At 43.0% G+C, this 15,612-nt stretch overlaps 1 protein-coding gene across 2 annotated transcripts in view; it reads left to right on the top strand.

Annotated features, from left to right (window-relative positions):
* Nucleotides 1–3,244: 3,244 nt before the first annotated feature.
* Nucleotides 3,245–15,612, top strand: part of Trap1 (TNF receptor associated protein 1) — a 43,036-nt gene continuing 30,668 nt past the window's right edge. For both annotated transcript variants that reach the window (XM_003478141.5, XM_005007463.4), the window contains exons 1-3: nucleotides 3,245–3,523; nucleotides 13,696–13,860; nucleotides 14,576–14,658. In XM_003478141.5, coding sequence (XP_003478189.2) covers nucleotides 3,436–3,523; nucleotides 13,696–13,860; nucleotides 14,576–14,658 — 336 coding nt within the window. In that variant the 5' untranslated portion in view covers nucleotides 3,245–3,435. The remainder of the gene's footprint in view (nucleotides 3,524–13,695; nucleotides 13,861–14,575; nucleotides 14,659–15,612) is intronic.

Here is a 15,612-nt window from a genome sequence, read left to right as displayed (position 1 = left end):
TTAGCTCAGCTGCATAAGCACCTGCTTGCAAGCAGGCAGTTATGAGTTCGATCCCTGGTACCAATAAAAAAAAAAACTTGTAGGGGATGTCATGTAACTCAGCGGTAGAGTAATTCCTTAGCATGCACAAAGCCCTGGTATTACAGATATTTATCAAGGAATTAGGAAAAGACTGTAGAGTTAGAGGATAGGAAGTGTGGTTCTGAGGCCTCTGTGAAGTTGAAGAGACAGGAACAATTCCCTGACAGCGCTTAGTGCCTTAGCAAGGAGCCCTAAACAAGGGCTTTGGCCTTAACCATAAGTGAACTCCCCAAATTCTGCTTTCCTCATGTGGATAATAGAAGAGCTGGGAAAAGCATAATGTATAATAAATGCTATAAAATGGATTTCACTGATTTGCCCTGTGAATGAGGAAAACAGGTAAGTGACATAGATAGCGCTAATTAATTCCTTACAAAGGCTTTGGAATCAGCATGCCTGTTTGGTCTACTGCTGATTAACTGGCACTGGAGAAAAAAAAATTTTTTTCTTTTTTGGTCTTTTTCGGTACCAGGGGTCGAACTCACGACTGCCTGCTTGCAAGGCAGGCGCTTATGCCACTGAGCTAAATACCCAGCCCCAAAAAATATTAGTCTCATGTTTGTCAATTTGGTATCTGTAGCATCAAGCTTCTAGTGGCCCTAGTCCTTCAGCTTGGTCCGTGCAAGAAGGTTAAAACTTACATGGGCTTTAAAGTTTCTGGTCTTGCATCCCATGTACCTAGGCACACAACAAGGAATCCTCTTGCAAACTAGTTTTTAAAATGTAGATGAGCACTGGGTGTGGTGACTCACACCTGTAATTCCAGCACTTGAGATTCAAGGCAGGAGGATCACTGAGTTTTAGGTCAGCCTGGGCTATAAAAGGAATTTAAGTCCAGCCTGGATGACATAGTGAAACTCTATCTTGCTGCATCTTCAGCCCTTTTGTTAATTTTGAGACTTTTCCCTAAATTACCCGATACTGCCTCAGCCACCTAGAGTGTTTGGATTACAGGCAGGTATATAGCACCATGGCTGGCTGGTAGTGAATGTTTAGGAAATGTTCCAAGCTAGAGTGAGAGTCTATGTTCACAGGCCCTTGGGAGCTTATGCAAAGTCTAGAAAGGTAGCTGAGTGATGTGTTCCTACATTGCTGCTGTGGGTCTTTTCCCTGTTTTTCCCACCATCGAGGCTTCATGCTGCCTGAATTCTTCCATTGTCACCTCTGACCCTCCCCAGGACTCCTTTGACCTTAGCATAGGCGTAGAGTGCTGAGAAGAGGAATATGGCTGTGCTGCTTTCTGGAGTGAAAATGGGACAGCAAAGAATACACTGAGACAGGGATACTACACAGTAACATTGTTCCCATGTTCTCAAAGCTTGGAAATTCAACAGGGCAAAGAAAAGGTCAGAGGTCAGGTAAGAGGAATTGTCAGATACTAGGCAACCAGAATTAGTGTCATCAGGAAGGACTGAACCTCAGGTACTAGACTGTGGCTAGCCTTGATCTGGAAGGCATTTCTCACCGTCCCCACCCCTTGAAAGATGGTTGAGTTCCAAATTTTTGGTTTACTGAGCAAGGAAAGACTACAGGAGGGTCCAGGTTAGTCTGAAACCTGAGAAGTTTCTCCTCCATAGAGCCTGCCTTTCTCACCTCATCTTTAGAAGCTCTGATTTTCCCTTTGCCAAATATCATTTTCCCTTCCTGAAAATTCTCTATAAGCCAGATTTAGTGCTTCAGCTCTAATAGGTGATTTCCTGAATAGGTAAAATATAAGATGGCCATCTCTGTTCCCTTGGGTAATGGCTATAGGACATCCTGGCAGGGAACCCATGCCCAGTGGTGGTGTGGGGTCTCTGGACTTGAGACAGTAGTTTGGAATTTTTAAGAGTTCAGGGGATAACCCTGGAGAATTCTGAGTAAGGAGAGTAATGAGATCTAGCTATGTCAGATAGGAGGTGACCCAGCGGAAGCCAGGACCAAATGGCCTGCCAAAGTCATCCAGAAGAGAAGACTGCTCTTCCATCCAAATCTTCACATTCCTTTACATTCCTCTCTGTTATTTAAGTCAGGATCTCATGGGTCACCCACATCACCTGTAAACTGCAAGCATTCCTGGACATACCCTTTCTCATCACTCAACTCTTGTGTTCAGAGTCCCCAGGGGCACTATCTTGGAACTTTTTTCTGTTTTTTTTTTGTTTGTTTGTTTTGTTTTGGTTTTTTTTTTTTGCATCTTCTTACAATCTCAAATTTGTTTTGTGATGCTAGGTACTGAACACAAGGGCTTTGCTGCATGCTAGGCTAGTGCTCTACCACTAAGCTACACTGTTAGTCCTCAAGGAACTGTGTTTTTGTACAATTATGTAAAATGGTCATGGCCACAAGTCTTTACTGTGCCTCAGAATCATCTGAGAACTTGTCTAAACAGAGCCAGCTGGGACCTACTCTGGTTGAGGCCATACAGGATAATCTGTGTAAGATGTTACTTCAGGGTTAAGACCAAGTGTTAAAAGAGACGAGATTTATGGTCTGAATGTCTAACCAAACTTTTCTTTTTAACACCAAGAATATTTATTAGAAAAGAAAGTTATGAAATATCCTATCTTTCCTTAAAAATAAAAGCAAAAACGAAGAAAATAATAAAGATCAAAAAACACAATCCCTTATCAAAATGCCAACATCGTTCTTTATAAAGATTAACATTTTGACTCTTACATTTGTCGAAATACAAAAGACTCAGAAAAGTGTAAACAACTTTGATAAAGGAACAAAATTAGAGCTCCAACCCTCCCCAATCCCAGGACTTATCACAAAATTACACTGATCATGACAAAATAGCATTGACATCAAGATAGACAAACCACCAAAGTACCAATATGAAGTCTCAAAATAGATACCCACAACAAGCTCTTAACTTTTAAAAAGGAGAGACTCCTAACAAACACAAAGTCCAGTTCTGGTGGTGGTTAGTGAATTCACGTTTTGGTACAGACAGGTCAAGCATAGAATCTCTTTTGACATTCGCTTTAGCTTTTGGTTTAGAGATTTTCCAGCAGTCTAGGCCGGTACCTGGAATTCAAACATACAGAAAAGTAACAGTTTCTTGGGGTCCACGCCTCACATATCTATCAACATGGCCCTATTTCGAGAAATGCACACGCTCAGGTGTGGTTAACCGAGTTAGCCAGAGGTTCTCAAGCTCCGAGCAAAAGACCGTCGCCCTTGACAACCCGGCCCAAGGTCACAAGGGTTCCACTCCCATCCCGGACGGTGACAGGGCCGACAGAGCCCCAGCAGGCAGCGCGCCGGGCAGCCCGGCGCTCCGTGACGTCACCGCGCCGCGCCCGAGGATGGTCCACCCTACGGCCCTACCCAGCCAACCGTGTGCACGCGGCGCTGAGGGACAAAGACATGGCTTGGGAGCTTCGTTCGCTGCTGCTGTGGGGCCGCAGTCTTCGACCTCCTTTGCGAGCTCCGTTTCTGGTGGCCGCCTCGGGAGGTGAGGGCGGCCGGCATTCTAAAAGGGTCCCGGCCTTCTGGGGCTCTTTTAGACAGGCGCTACGCGGCTGCATGTGTCGCGTAGGCATTGGGTCCTGCGCGGCTGCTTGCGCGGAGCTAGCCGCTGCGTTACAGCATCCTCCGCCCAGATGCCTACTCGTTTCTCTGGTTGCCGGACACGGGTGGTCGCGGGAGCCGGTCAGACCAGAAGGAACAGAAGTCGTCCTCCACTTGGTAGAGTGGAGTCGGGAGATCGCGGTTGTGTAGGGCACCTACCTCTCGAGTCCTCTGATTGGCGATAGTGTTCTCCGTTAACCTACGTAATTCTTGGGTAGTTCGCTCCTTGGTTCCCTGGCCCATTGTACACAACTGCGCGCCAGTTCAGTGCCATTTGAGCTCAGAGAGATTGTTTACTCTGGATTGTGGCCTCTGAAATTGACAAAGACGAATGGAGAGAGAATGACCTTAATCTTTGCTTTTCCACTCTTCACTCGAAAGTAATCACAGAGTAGGGGTTAATGAACCTTCTAGGCTTAGCCATATAAAACTGCAGACTTTTACACAAAAGGCCTAAATCAACTATATGTGCTGCCAAATTTTTTGTAGCACTCCAAGCGTTCTTTTTTGACATCTTCCAGTACACGTGCGTCCAGTGGCTTTCCATAGGCAACACACGATCCTATATTATGACTGTATTTTATTTATTTTGCTTTGTTTTTGAGACAGTGTTTCGATATGTGGTTCAGGTTGGCCTTGAATTCACTGGGTGGGCTCGAACTCTCAGTGATTCTACTGCCTCAGTCTCCCAAGTGCTGGGATTACAGAAGTGTGCTACCATGCCCAGCTGAATATTGTCTTTTGCTTAACGTCCTCGTGGACACATTAGAGATTATTTAGGTTATTGTATTACAGTGGTGTGTAGAAAGGGTACTTATTTTTTTTTTTTCTGGTACTTAAATCTTTATAAACGTGTGGTATTTTTTTAGAATTGATGTTTTAGAGCCTGTATATTTTTGAAATATTAACTGATGAGTGCCAAATTGTAGTCTAGAAGTCTTTATCAATTTATAGGCCCCCTCCAAAAATATATATATATATAGTCCTACTAGCAGGGAGGCAAACTCCCTATTCCACAGTATCTTCCAACAACTGAATATTTTGTTTTTTCAAAACTGGTCCTCTAGGAAACTGTGAGTACAGTCCAGTGGCTGGACCTGAGCTGAAATATATCCAAAGGCTGGAGACGCACTAACACGCAAAAAAAAAAAAAAGTCAAAACCTGCCCTAAATGAAAGATATCCTGTTTTGCATGAATACTGGTGATAGTAAGACTTGTTTCACGGCCATTTATGTTTTTGGGGTTTTTTGTTGTTGTTGTTGTTGTTTTTTTTTTTGGAGACAGGGTCTTACTATGTAGAGCAGGCATTGAACTCACTTATGTCCTAGCCCAGGCTGGTCTCAAACTCACAGCAATCCTCCTTCCTGCCTCAGCCTCCTGAATGCTGGGATTACAGGCAAAAGCTACTATGCCTGGCTTCCATTTATATATTTTCTGTGAATTTGCACTTTTTTTTTTTGTTTTGTTTTGGCAGTACCCCAGATTGACCCTAGAACTTGTGCCTGCCAAGGACTCTACCACTGAGCTGCCTCCCATCAGATTTTTATTTAGACAGGCCTTGCTGAATTGCCCAGGCCAGGCAGGAACTTGTGATCCTCAGTCTCCTGAATAGCTAGGTTTATATTTATGTGCCACTGAGTCCTGCTCCTCTTACTTGTTTATATCTTTTATTATTAAATTGCTTTTTAATTTGATAACTAATGAAGTTGAGTGTCTTTTTTTTCCATGAGTTATTTGTTTCCTTTTCTTTAAATGCTGTTCTTTTGCCAAAGTGTTTTTCTTTGGACTTTTTGGCTAAACTTTTCTTTTTGGTTTGGTTTGGTTTTTGTTTTGTTTTTTTGAGACAGGGTCTTGTCAAGTAGTCCAAGCTGGCTTTAAACTCACTATGTAGCCTAGATTGGCCTCAATCTTGTGGTGCTCTTCCTACCTCAACCTCCCACAGATGACATTTTTGTGTGTGCCAGGGATTGAATTTAGGACCAGGCAGGCTAGATGACTATTCTTAGGTATTTTTGGTTGTATTCTTTGTGGATATCAGTCTTTTTCTTTTTCTTCTCCCCCCCCCCCCACTGGAAATTGAACCCAGAGCTTGCACAGAGTGACATCCCTAACACTTTTTATTTTGAGACAGGATCTTATTAAGTTGCCCAAACTGGTCTTGAAGTTCAGTTCTCCTGCCTCAGCTTTCTGAGTGCTGGGGTTACAGCATATTCTACCTCAGCTTCCATCCCTGAAAACCAGTCTAAAATGCCCCTGCAGGACAGTTAGTCATTCTGTGGGACATCTGAGTGCTTCAATTGGGGCACAGAACTGTTAAGGTTTTATTTAAAAATTTCATGCCTAGAAAAAGAACTACTTATATAATAAATGCTTTGGCATACTGTGAAGTATGGATGTTATTGTTTTCCAAGTGTGAGTTTGTCTTTGCCCTAATTTGGCAACATAAATTATACTTTAAAAAATTAGTGGAAAGATGGGCCAGGGAATTAGCTCAGCACACAAGTGCTTGCCTGGCAAGTGTAAGGTCATGAGTTTGATCTCTAGTACAAAAAAATTAATGGAAGAAATGCTACCAGCCAGCCTATAGCCACAATTTTATTTTATTTTTTAAAAATTTTTTATAGCCACAAGTTTAAATAAGCATTATGGAAAGTAAATGCTGTGAATTTGTGATAGGGAGAAATTACTGTGGATGGCATGGGGATAGTGAGGCCTTAATGGACCAGAGGCCTTGAGCCGGATCTTGAAGTAATTCCCCTGGAAAGGAAGATGTGGCCACAAGAAGCAGCATGAATACTGGCTGGGTGTGTGGGTGTGTGTGCACATGTAAATATCTGCATGTGTGAGGGTGTTACACGGGTGTGTGACATCATATTCAGATATTCAGTGCATCCCATTTTGTGTAACTCCAAGCCACTTGTTACTCTAATATGAGGGTATTGTGGCCTGACATTGGGGTTTGTGGTTTTTCCTTTAGGATGTGAGGGAAACATGAAATCAAGATAGTGTGTTTGCTATCTGGTTCTGACAGATTTATTGTACTATTGGTTTATATTTCAGTACTGGGAATGGAACTCAGAATCACTGTGCTACTGAACTACACCCCTAACTTCTTAATTTTGAGACAGAATCTAAGTTGTCCCTGTTGGTATCTCACTTGTGATTCTGTGGCCTCAGCCTTCCAAGTAGTTCGCATTGTACACATACCACAAAACCTGGCTTGTATTGGTCTGTTCTTTGGTGTGTTTGGGGGTAATGATTGCTGGGGTTTGAACCCATGACCTTCACACTGAGCTATAGTTCCAGCTCTTTTTTATTTATTTTTTATTTTAAGACAGGACTTTGATAAGTCACTAAGTTGCCTAGGCTAGGCTTAAATTTATGTTCCCCTTGCCTCTGCCTCTCGTAAATCCTGGATTTATAGGTGTGCAGTGTTTTTATTGGTTGTTTTTGTTTTGTTTTATTGAGACAGGGTCTTGCTGTGCAGTTCAGGCTGGTGTTGAACTCACTATGTAGCCTTAGTTGGCCTCAAACTTGGGGAGATCCTCCTGCCTCAGCCCGGCAAGTAATGAGATTACAGACATGCACCACTAGGCCCAACCGCAATGGTTTATTCTCAACGTTACTGTAGAAAGTTCAGGTAACTTGAAATCATATCTGCTTTTAATAGTGCTATTGATTAAATCTAACCTTGAATTATGATGGAAGAGTTTTAAAGAGTTCTGGGTACAAAAATGGATTGCTTCTTTTTTCCTTTTCCAACAATGAGGGCTTTTATCTACTCTTTTCTAAACAACATGGTAAATCCATTCAAAATAATTGATATGAAAGGATTACTAGGAAAAAATAAAACATGGGGGATTGTGTTTAGTCTTGAGGTGAAGAAGACCTTTATAAACAAAAGACTATTTCCTTAATATATTTTTTAAAAATTACATATCAGTAAGAAAAAGATTTAAAATATAGTAGAAAAATCAGAGGATATCAACAAACCATGAAAAAACAATGAAATAGGATGTTTTAAAATATGGAGGGGCAGGCTGAGAGTGGTGGTGCACTCTAGTTAATCCCAGCTCTTGGGAAGCTGAGGCAGGAAGATTGCTGCAAATTCAAGGCCAGTTTGCGCTATGAAGTGAGCTCAAGGCCAATCAGAACTCACAGTTTCACAATCAGAACTCACGTTGTCTCAAAAGGAACAAAAATCAGAACTCACATTGTCTCAAAAGGAACAAAAAACCAAAAAAAACCCCACAAAATATGGAGGGACAGTCAAGTGTGGTGGCATACCCCTGTAATCCCAGTTCTCTGGAGGGTAAGCAGGAGTATTGCTATGAGTTCAAGGCCAACCTAGGCTACATAAGTGAGTTCAAGGCCAGCCCACACTACATAGTGAGACCTTGTCTCAAAAACATAGATAGGAGTGGCCAGGGGTATAACTGAGTGGTACAGTGTTTACCTACTGTGCCTGAGACCCTGGGTTCTCCATCCCTAGAACTAAAAAAAAATACACAAATAAATAATGAGAAAGTGCTTGATTGTGCTCATAAAAGAGAAATGTAAATGTACAATGAAATGTTTACCTGATGGGTAGGCACCCCCGCTGTCTTGGTAGGAGTATGCAGTGACACTCACTGGAGTATATTGCTGGTGTAGTATGTGTGGGGGTGAGAGTGACTTGGTAGCATCAGTCCTAACATAAAATGCATAGTCTCCAGCCCAGTGGTTCCACTTCTAGATGTTTATCCATGCGTGAGTGAACAGGCACAAGTACAATACACACATATTCTTTAGAGCATCAGGATTTTTAGAGCACATTTTTGTTTTGAAACTTTTAGTCTTGGGGCTGGGGATTTAGCTCAGTGGCAAAAGCACCTGCCTTGCACAGCAGGCGGTCGTGAGTTCAATCCCCGGTACCGACAAAAATGAAAAAGACCAAAAAAAAAAAAAAAAAGAAGAAAAGAAACTTTTAGTCTTGAAATAATTTCATACTTACTGAACTGTTGTTACACAATAGCATAAACACATACACACCCTGCGCAGCTCACCCTGTTTGTGTTTTAGGGAATCCTGGTTGGATCTTGTCTGTGAGCACACCTCAGACTGTTTTCCAGGACCATAACACTTAAGAAGAGTTCTGCCACTCATTTTACAGGATGTCTGTTCATTTGGGTTTGTTCACTGGTGTCCCATGATTAGACAGAGATGCAGCTTTGTGAAGAAGACAGCAGAAAAGAGGCTATGTCATTCACGCAATGTTGGCACATCTCACCTGATGATAGTAGTCACCTATTAAGTGGGCACTACCTCTTTCTCCACTGCAGCAGTACCACTTTGCTCTTTGGAATAAATACTTTGTGTGTGAAAAGAGTGTTTTAAGATTATGTGAACATTCTGTGATGAACATTCATTGCCTACTTATACTTGCTGCAATTATGACTATAGTGTTTTCCTCATGATAATTTTTCCATTGTTCCTTTCTATTTATTCTCAAACTTGAGGAAAAACTGCCCATTATTCTCTGTTTACTTACATGTGGGCTAATATTTTGTTTGCAGGGTTTTAATTTATTTTATTTATTGTGGTTCAGGGATTGAACCCTGTGGTCTTTGCATTGAACTACATCCCCCAGCCCTTTTTTTTTTTTATTTTGAGCAGTCTCTCACTAAGTCACTAAGTTGCCTAGGTAGAGCTTGGACTTTCAGTCTTCCTGCTTCAGCCTCCTAGAATGCTAGGCTTGTAGGGAGTACTACTATTCCCAACTGCTGATATATAATTTTTAATCCATTGCTATCATTTTATCTTTTTGCCCAGATTGTCCCAGGCTCTACTGTTGCGAGTCCCTTCAGATCAGGCTGTTGGATACCCTTGCCCTACCCACATCATCTCTGAGTCCAGGGTTACCGTCTTACCACGTGATGCACCAAGCTCATCTTGTGCATTCTCTACAGAGCCCTTGGTCCTTTTATTAGAAAAGGATAGGGTGGCCAACCATCCTAGGTTTCCTGGGACCAAGGGACTTCCTGCCATGGGTGGATTTTCAAGGACTAAGTGCAGCAGTTCTGGGCTACTGACTCTAGCCTGGGTTTGCCTGTTGCTTCTGAGTATCATCACTCCTTTGCCCTGTCAAGGGGCTGAGCCTGGTAGTATGTATATATGTGCCCACCCACAGATTCACATATTTCCACATTGGTTTCTGTATCCACAATCTATGTAGACAAGAGATACCAAGCTCATATGATATCCCCACATGACACAGCACTACAAGGTATATATGGCCAACCTCTGTCCCTGTATGTAATTCTTCCCCAGTAGTGAGGAGCCAGGCTCATTCATCACCTGTATTTCCTTACTGGATTTTAGTGTATACTGATAACACTTTCAGGCTTGCTGATTCATGTTGATAAACAGATTTACAGCTCTCATGTACCAGTTGGATACAGTTCTTTTTGAGGTTAGTGTTACAGTATACAGTCCAAATACCATTGTCTGAGGTTGCTTAGATTAGTTCTTGTCTTTTTTTCGATGTAGTTATAGTGTCCAAATAGTTATGCAACTTTGCCACTGTTTGTTTTCTTGTGTGTTCCTGTATTATTCACTTAGTTTTTTGGGGGTTTGGTGGGTTTTTTTTGTTTGTTTGTTTCGTTTTCTTTTTTCTTTTTGAGACAGGTTCTTGTCATGTAGTTCAGGCTGGTCTTGAAGTCACTGTGTAGCCCAGGCTGGCCTCAGACTCGGGCTAATCCTCCTGCCTAGACACCGTGTGCCACCATGCCTGCCTCCTTGCTTAGTCTTAATGACTCATTTAAAACATGACTGTAGCTGAGCACAGTGGTACATGCCTGTAGCCCCAGTTACTTGGCAAGCTGAAGCAGGAGATTTGCAAGTTCTAAGTCCACATCCTAAGTAACTTAGTGAGACACTGTCTCAAAAAAAAAAATTTTTTTTTTTTTTGGTCTCTGAGACAGTCTTGCTGTGCAGTTCATGCTGGCCTTCAACTCACTTTGTAGCCCAGAGTGGCCTTGAACTCACAGCCATCCTCCTGCCTGAGCCAGTTGCGTTTGTTTGTTTTTTCTGTTTGTTTGTTTTGTCTTTTTCATTTTTATCGGTATCAGGGATCGAACTCACGACCACCTGCTTGCAAGGCAGGTGCTTATGCTGCTGAGCTAAATTCCCAGCCCAAGCCTGTTGCGTTCTGGAATGACAGGTGTGAGTCACCACACCTGGCCTTTTTTGGGGGGGCGGTATATCTTTTTTGAGGCAGGATTTCACTATATAGTTCAGGCTAGTCTTAAACTTACTTTGTAGCCCAGGCTGGCCTCAAACTCCTGGTAATCCTCCTTTCTCAGCCTCCTAAGTGCTAGGATTACCAGTGTGTGCCACCATCCCCTTTTTTTTGATTTTGTGAGACAGGGTCTCACTGCGTAATTCAGGCTGACCTTGAACTCACTATGTAGCCCAGGCTGGCCACAAACTTGCAGCAGTCCCCCTACCTCAGCCTCCTGAGTGCTGGGGTTATGAGTGTGTGCTACCATGCCTGGTTTAGAAATTTTTATTTTTTTTTCAAAAGGACTGAGATGTAACTCATTGTGAAGACTTTAGGTTTAATCTCCTACATTGGGGCGAGGATGATTACTCTGGTTCTAAGAATCAGGTACATAAAAATATATTCAGAAATTTCATGTTTTCCTCTGCTACCTGTTTCCTCCCATTTCTTATATAGAATTTAGGGCTTGGATTTCCTCCAAAAGATGCTGAAGTCCTCACAGTCACTGTGCATGTGACCTTATTTGGAAATAAGGGTCTTTGCAGGAATTAAGATAAACTAAGGTTATTAGGATTGGTCCTGGCCCAGTACCACTAATGTGTTTATAGGGAGATTTGAACACAGAAATTGGACACAGAGCAAGCTGGAGAGGGCAGGTGTCTACAAGTGTGTTTTGTCTGAGACCACAAAAACTGGGAGAGGCCTGGGGAAAAACCCTGCCTCACCCTCATGAGGAGCCAGCCTTGCCCACCCCTTGACTTCAGATTTCTGGCCTCCATAGCTGGGAGACAGTATGTGTGTAAGCACAAACACAGTACTGGGGATTGAACCTAGGGTCTTGCTCATGCTAAACAAGTGCTGTACCACCAAGCCTCATCCCTACTCTGAAAGATACATTGCTGTTGCTTAAGCTACCCAGTTTTTTGTGGTACTTTTCTTTGGTAGCCACAGGAACTTAATATATATCTTGTTGATAACTACTGTGGTTTGAATAGTATCCACAAGAAGATATGTCTCAACACTCTTAATTATAGTAACTGTGTGGAAGATACTGAAATACAGAAAAGTATCCTGGTCATGAAGAAATTGCTTCCCTACTCCAAGAGCAAGTGAACAGGTGGCTTGTAGGAGGCTCGAAGCCTCTTCTTTTTCAATTTTTCCTGATTTTAGTTTCCTTTTGGGATAGGATGCTTTCACCTGAGCAAGGTAGGGAAGGAATATACCCTTTGGTTTTGTGAGGAGGACTCAGATGAATAGTAAGGAAAAGGCCTCCCAGCAGAATGGGAGTGGGACAGGAAGAGAGTCAAATGGCCCTCAAGAAATCATCTTCTTTGATGACAGAGGGGACCAACAATGCCTGGGCTCTGAGAGGGATCCACTAGCAAGGAGAGCCAGCCTTTTCCTGTGGGGTTGCAGTGTTGTCTCCTGTTCCTGGGCATGTGTACAGGAAGTTAAGTGCCCTCTGTGTGTCAGTGGTGGAAGGAGAAGAGGTGAGGCCTCAGTACTAGAAGGAGTGTGAGTGGTGACCACCCAATGTGGGCACAGGAGTCGTGCACACCTGTTGGAGGGCAAGGCAGGATTTAAGGATTATGAGATGGATGGGCTGGAATGCTAGCCTGGAGATGTAGTCAGGAATAAAACTTCTGCCTTCTGGGAAGTAAGGTGATACTGATATCAGAAATGGCCCTACAGAGGTTAAGGGATGGGTCACAAGCCAGGGAACTGATGGGAAAGCTTTTGAACTCATTGCAGTGTGAGGAATGAGGGTTTGGGTGAGGGTAGTATCTAAAGGACAGGAGAGCAGACTGAGCCACATGGCCAGCACAGGGAAAGAACAGTGATGATGACACTGCTTAGGTAACCACCCTGAGAGGCCTGTCTCTGGCCTTCCCAATGTGATGTAGAGGGAGCTAAAAAAGATTTTAAAAAAAAAAAGAGGATGGCTGTGAATTCAAGGCCCGCCTGGGCTACAAAGGGAGATCCAGGCTTGCCTGAATTGCATAGTGAAACCTTGTCTCAAAAAGACAAAAAAAATTTTTTTTAAAAAAACCTCTTTATTTCTAGTCATTCTGCATTGTTCCTTTCCATCCATTACACATTTGCAAAGAAGAGCACCGGGCATTTGTTGAGATCTAACTGTCCACAGGAAAGTAATATCCTTGAAGCCACTTGTCTATTGGATATCTGCTAAGCAGCTTTGGGGCTCTGACCTGCTGGCATGTGGGGCTAGCAAGTGATGCCAGGACTCAGTTCTGCCTGCTGGGTAGAGTGCAGGGTCTATTTGGTTTCTGTGATTCTGAAGGCTGTGGAGGACGAGTTTAGACCGCGTCAGGTAGAGACATAGACATAGTACCAGAGCTATGTCACCCCTCACTTTGCTCTTCCAGAAGGCTTCTGGGCCCTTGATGCTATACAGGAAGTCATGTTAAATGAGTCTGATCCTCTTCCTGGTTGCCAGGTAGAACAGAGGATTAGTTGCTTTTCAGTAAAACCCACTTATAAGTAAGGGAATGTTACCAGATTTCAGATTGAACAGTAGCAGCTATGTGATGTTTATTACTTTTTTTCCCCTTTGGTACCAGGAATCAAACTCAAAACCTTGCACTTGCCAGGCAAGCCCTTATGCCACTGAGCTATATCCTCGGCCCCATTTATCACTTTTCATCCTGCTGTTGAACAGCCTGAGTTAGCGAAGTCCACAGTAGTCTCTGCTTCGCAGACTAGATGTGGATGAATTGGGACATTCTGCTCCTGAATATTAATTCTCATCCTTTCTGCACTTTTGTCTTTTCAGGAAAACCAATTCTGTGTCCTCAGAGATCCACAGTCCAGCTTAAGAGCCACTGGCAACAGCTAACTTCTAGCTTCTATGCAAGACAGTTATACAGCACACAGGCTGCTGAGGACAAGAAGGAAGAGCCCCTGCACTCAATCATAAGCAGCACGGAGGTGGTACAGGGTAGGTGCTCACCAGAGCTGATCTATGTAGCCTTTCTTGGTTCACTGCCAGCTCACAAAGGACAGGTTTAAGGTAGAGGTAGTACCTCTTGACCCAGCAACACTCAGGTCTGGGTTGTCCCAGATTATAGTATCCATTTCCTTCCCCGTTAGGAACTTCTGGTTTTCTCTGGGTGCATCTTGCACCCTCTGGTGGTAGCTCAGGAATCTGCCCGGTGGCAGTACATGACACATCTGCTACTAATCAGGAAAACTGGACAGGAAATGAGCATTGGCCCCACTTGGCAGGACTGCTTTGTGGAAAGGCAGACTTGAGCCAGGCTCCATTTCTGGCTTTTAAGTGAGATGAAAAGAAGTGTTAAGAAGAAAAGCAAAGTTTTCTTTTTATTTTGCTTTCTAAATAATGTATTAGAACACTGTCTTTTTTTTTTTTTTTTTTAAACTAACACAGGGTCTGGTTGTTAGGAAAGCCTGTGTGAACTCATGAGGCCTATGGTCTATGAGAGGTTCCTTTGGCCTCAGCTGAGAAAGGAGCCACCTGGTGTCTTGTTCCTGAGACCTCCTCAATTGAGAAACTCTGTTCCTGTTGACTTTTTTGTTTGCTCTTCATAGATGTTTAAAATTCAACCTTTAAGCCTCCTTCTGAATATGTGTAACGTGTTCTTCCATAATATAGAACTGAAATTTTATTGGTTGTATCTGTAATTCATTACCAGGTTCTAGCTCCAAACATGAGTTCCAGGCAGAGACAAAGAAGCTGTTGGACATTGTGGCCTGTTCCTTATACTCAGAAAAAGAGGTAGGTGCATGTTTACACCTCCCAGGGCTAGCAAGTGTTCTGGCAGACCTGCTTTGAACTATTCTAGGGAAAGAGTGGGTCTTATATTAGCTGTGAAAATGTGTTAGGCTGTGGACAGGCCTTGATTTTAATCTGCTAGTGAGAATATTTTTCCAAAATCTGTTTTGGTTTCATGAATAAGTATATGCAGATGATTCTTTGAGCCAGATTTATTCTAGAAGTTAATTGAATTGTGCTGATTTTTAAATCCCCTAGACACTGTCATGGGGTTCTTCTGTTGGGGTGCTCAAGGGCCCTTGTGTTTGTTTGCATCTTCACCTGTTACAGGAGGAGTCAGCAGTTGAGGAAAAAGACAGCCCTGCTTTACGTGGGGCCTGGAGGGAGTTAAAACTCATTTAGAAGTTTACAGGACTTAGAAAAAAGTAGCGAAGATCAGATAGGCTCTCAGTTCCAAACTGATGACTGCTGAGATGCTAGGAAGACTTTGAAAAAGGTAAAGCGGGGCTGGGGATTTAGCTCAGCGGCATAATCACCTGCCTTGCAAGCAGGCAGTCATGAGTTCGATCCCTGGTACCGATAAAAACGAAAAAGACAAAAAAAAAAAAAAAAAAGTAAAGCATAATACTACTAAATTCAGAGGGGATTATTTATTTATTTATTTTTGTGCCGGGCAACCTTGCACTTGCCAGGCAGGCTTTTAGGCTGCTGAGCTAAATCCCTGGCTTCAGAGGGGATTTTTAGGAAATGTGTCCAGGTCTTGTTCTGTCTGGTCACCAACCTGCCTGTGTGCTTCATGAGCTACAGCACTTGAGTGGAAGCTCTGTGTGAGATGAAATTGGCTTTTAGACCCAGAGAAGACTTTAGGGGCTGTGGCCACCTTTCCTGTGGAGCGTGGAGGCTCTGGTATTTGATCACCTATACTAGATGAAATGAAGCAGCAAATCTTTTTTCATG

Source organism: Cavia porcellus, unplaced genomic scaffold (genome assembly GCF_034190915.1).
Source record: "Cavia porcellus strain 051 isolate PalLab524CR breed Dunkin Hartley unplaced genomic scaffold, mCavPor4.1 scaffold_16, whole genome shotgun sequence".
Lineage (NCBI taxonomy): Eukaryota > Metazoa > Chordata > Mammalia > Rodentia > Caviidae > Cavia > Cavia porcellus.
The sequence above is the reverse complement of the archived record's forward strand: the minus strand, read 5'-3'. Positions and strand labels throughout refer to the sequence as shown.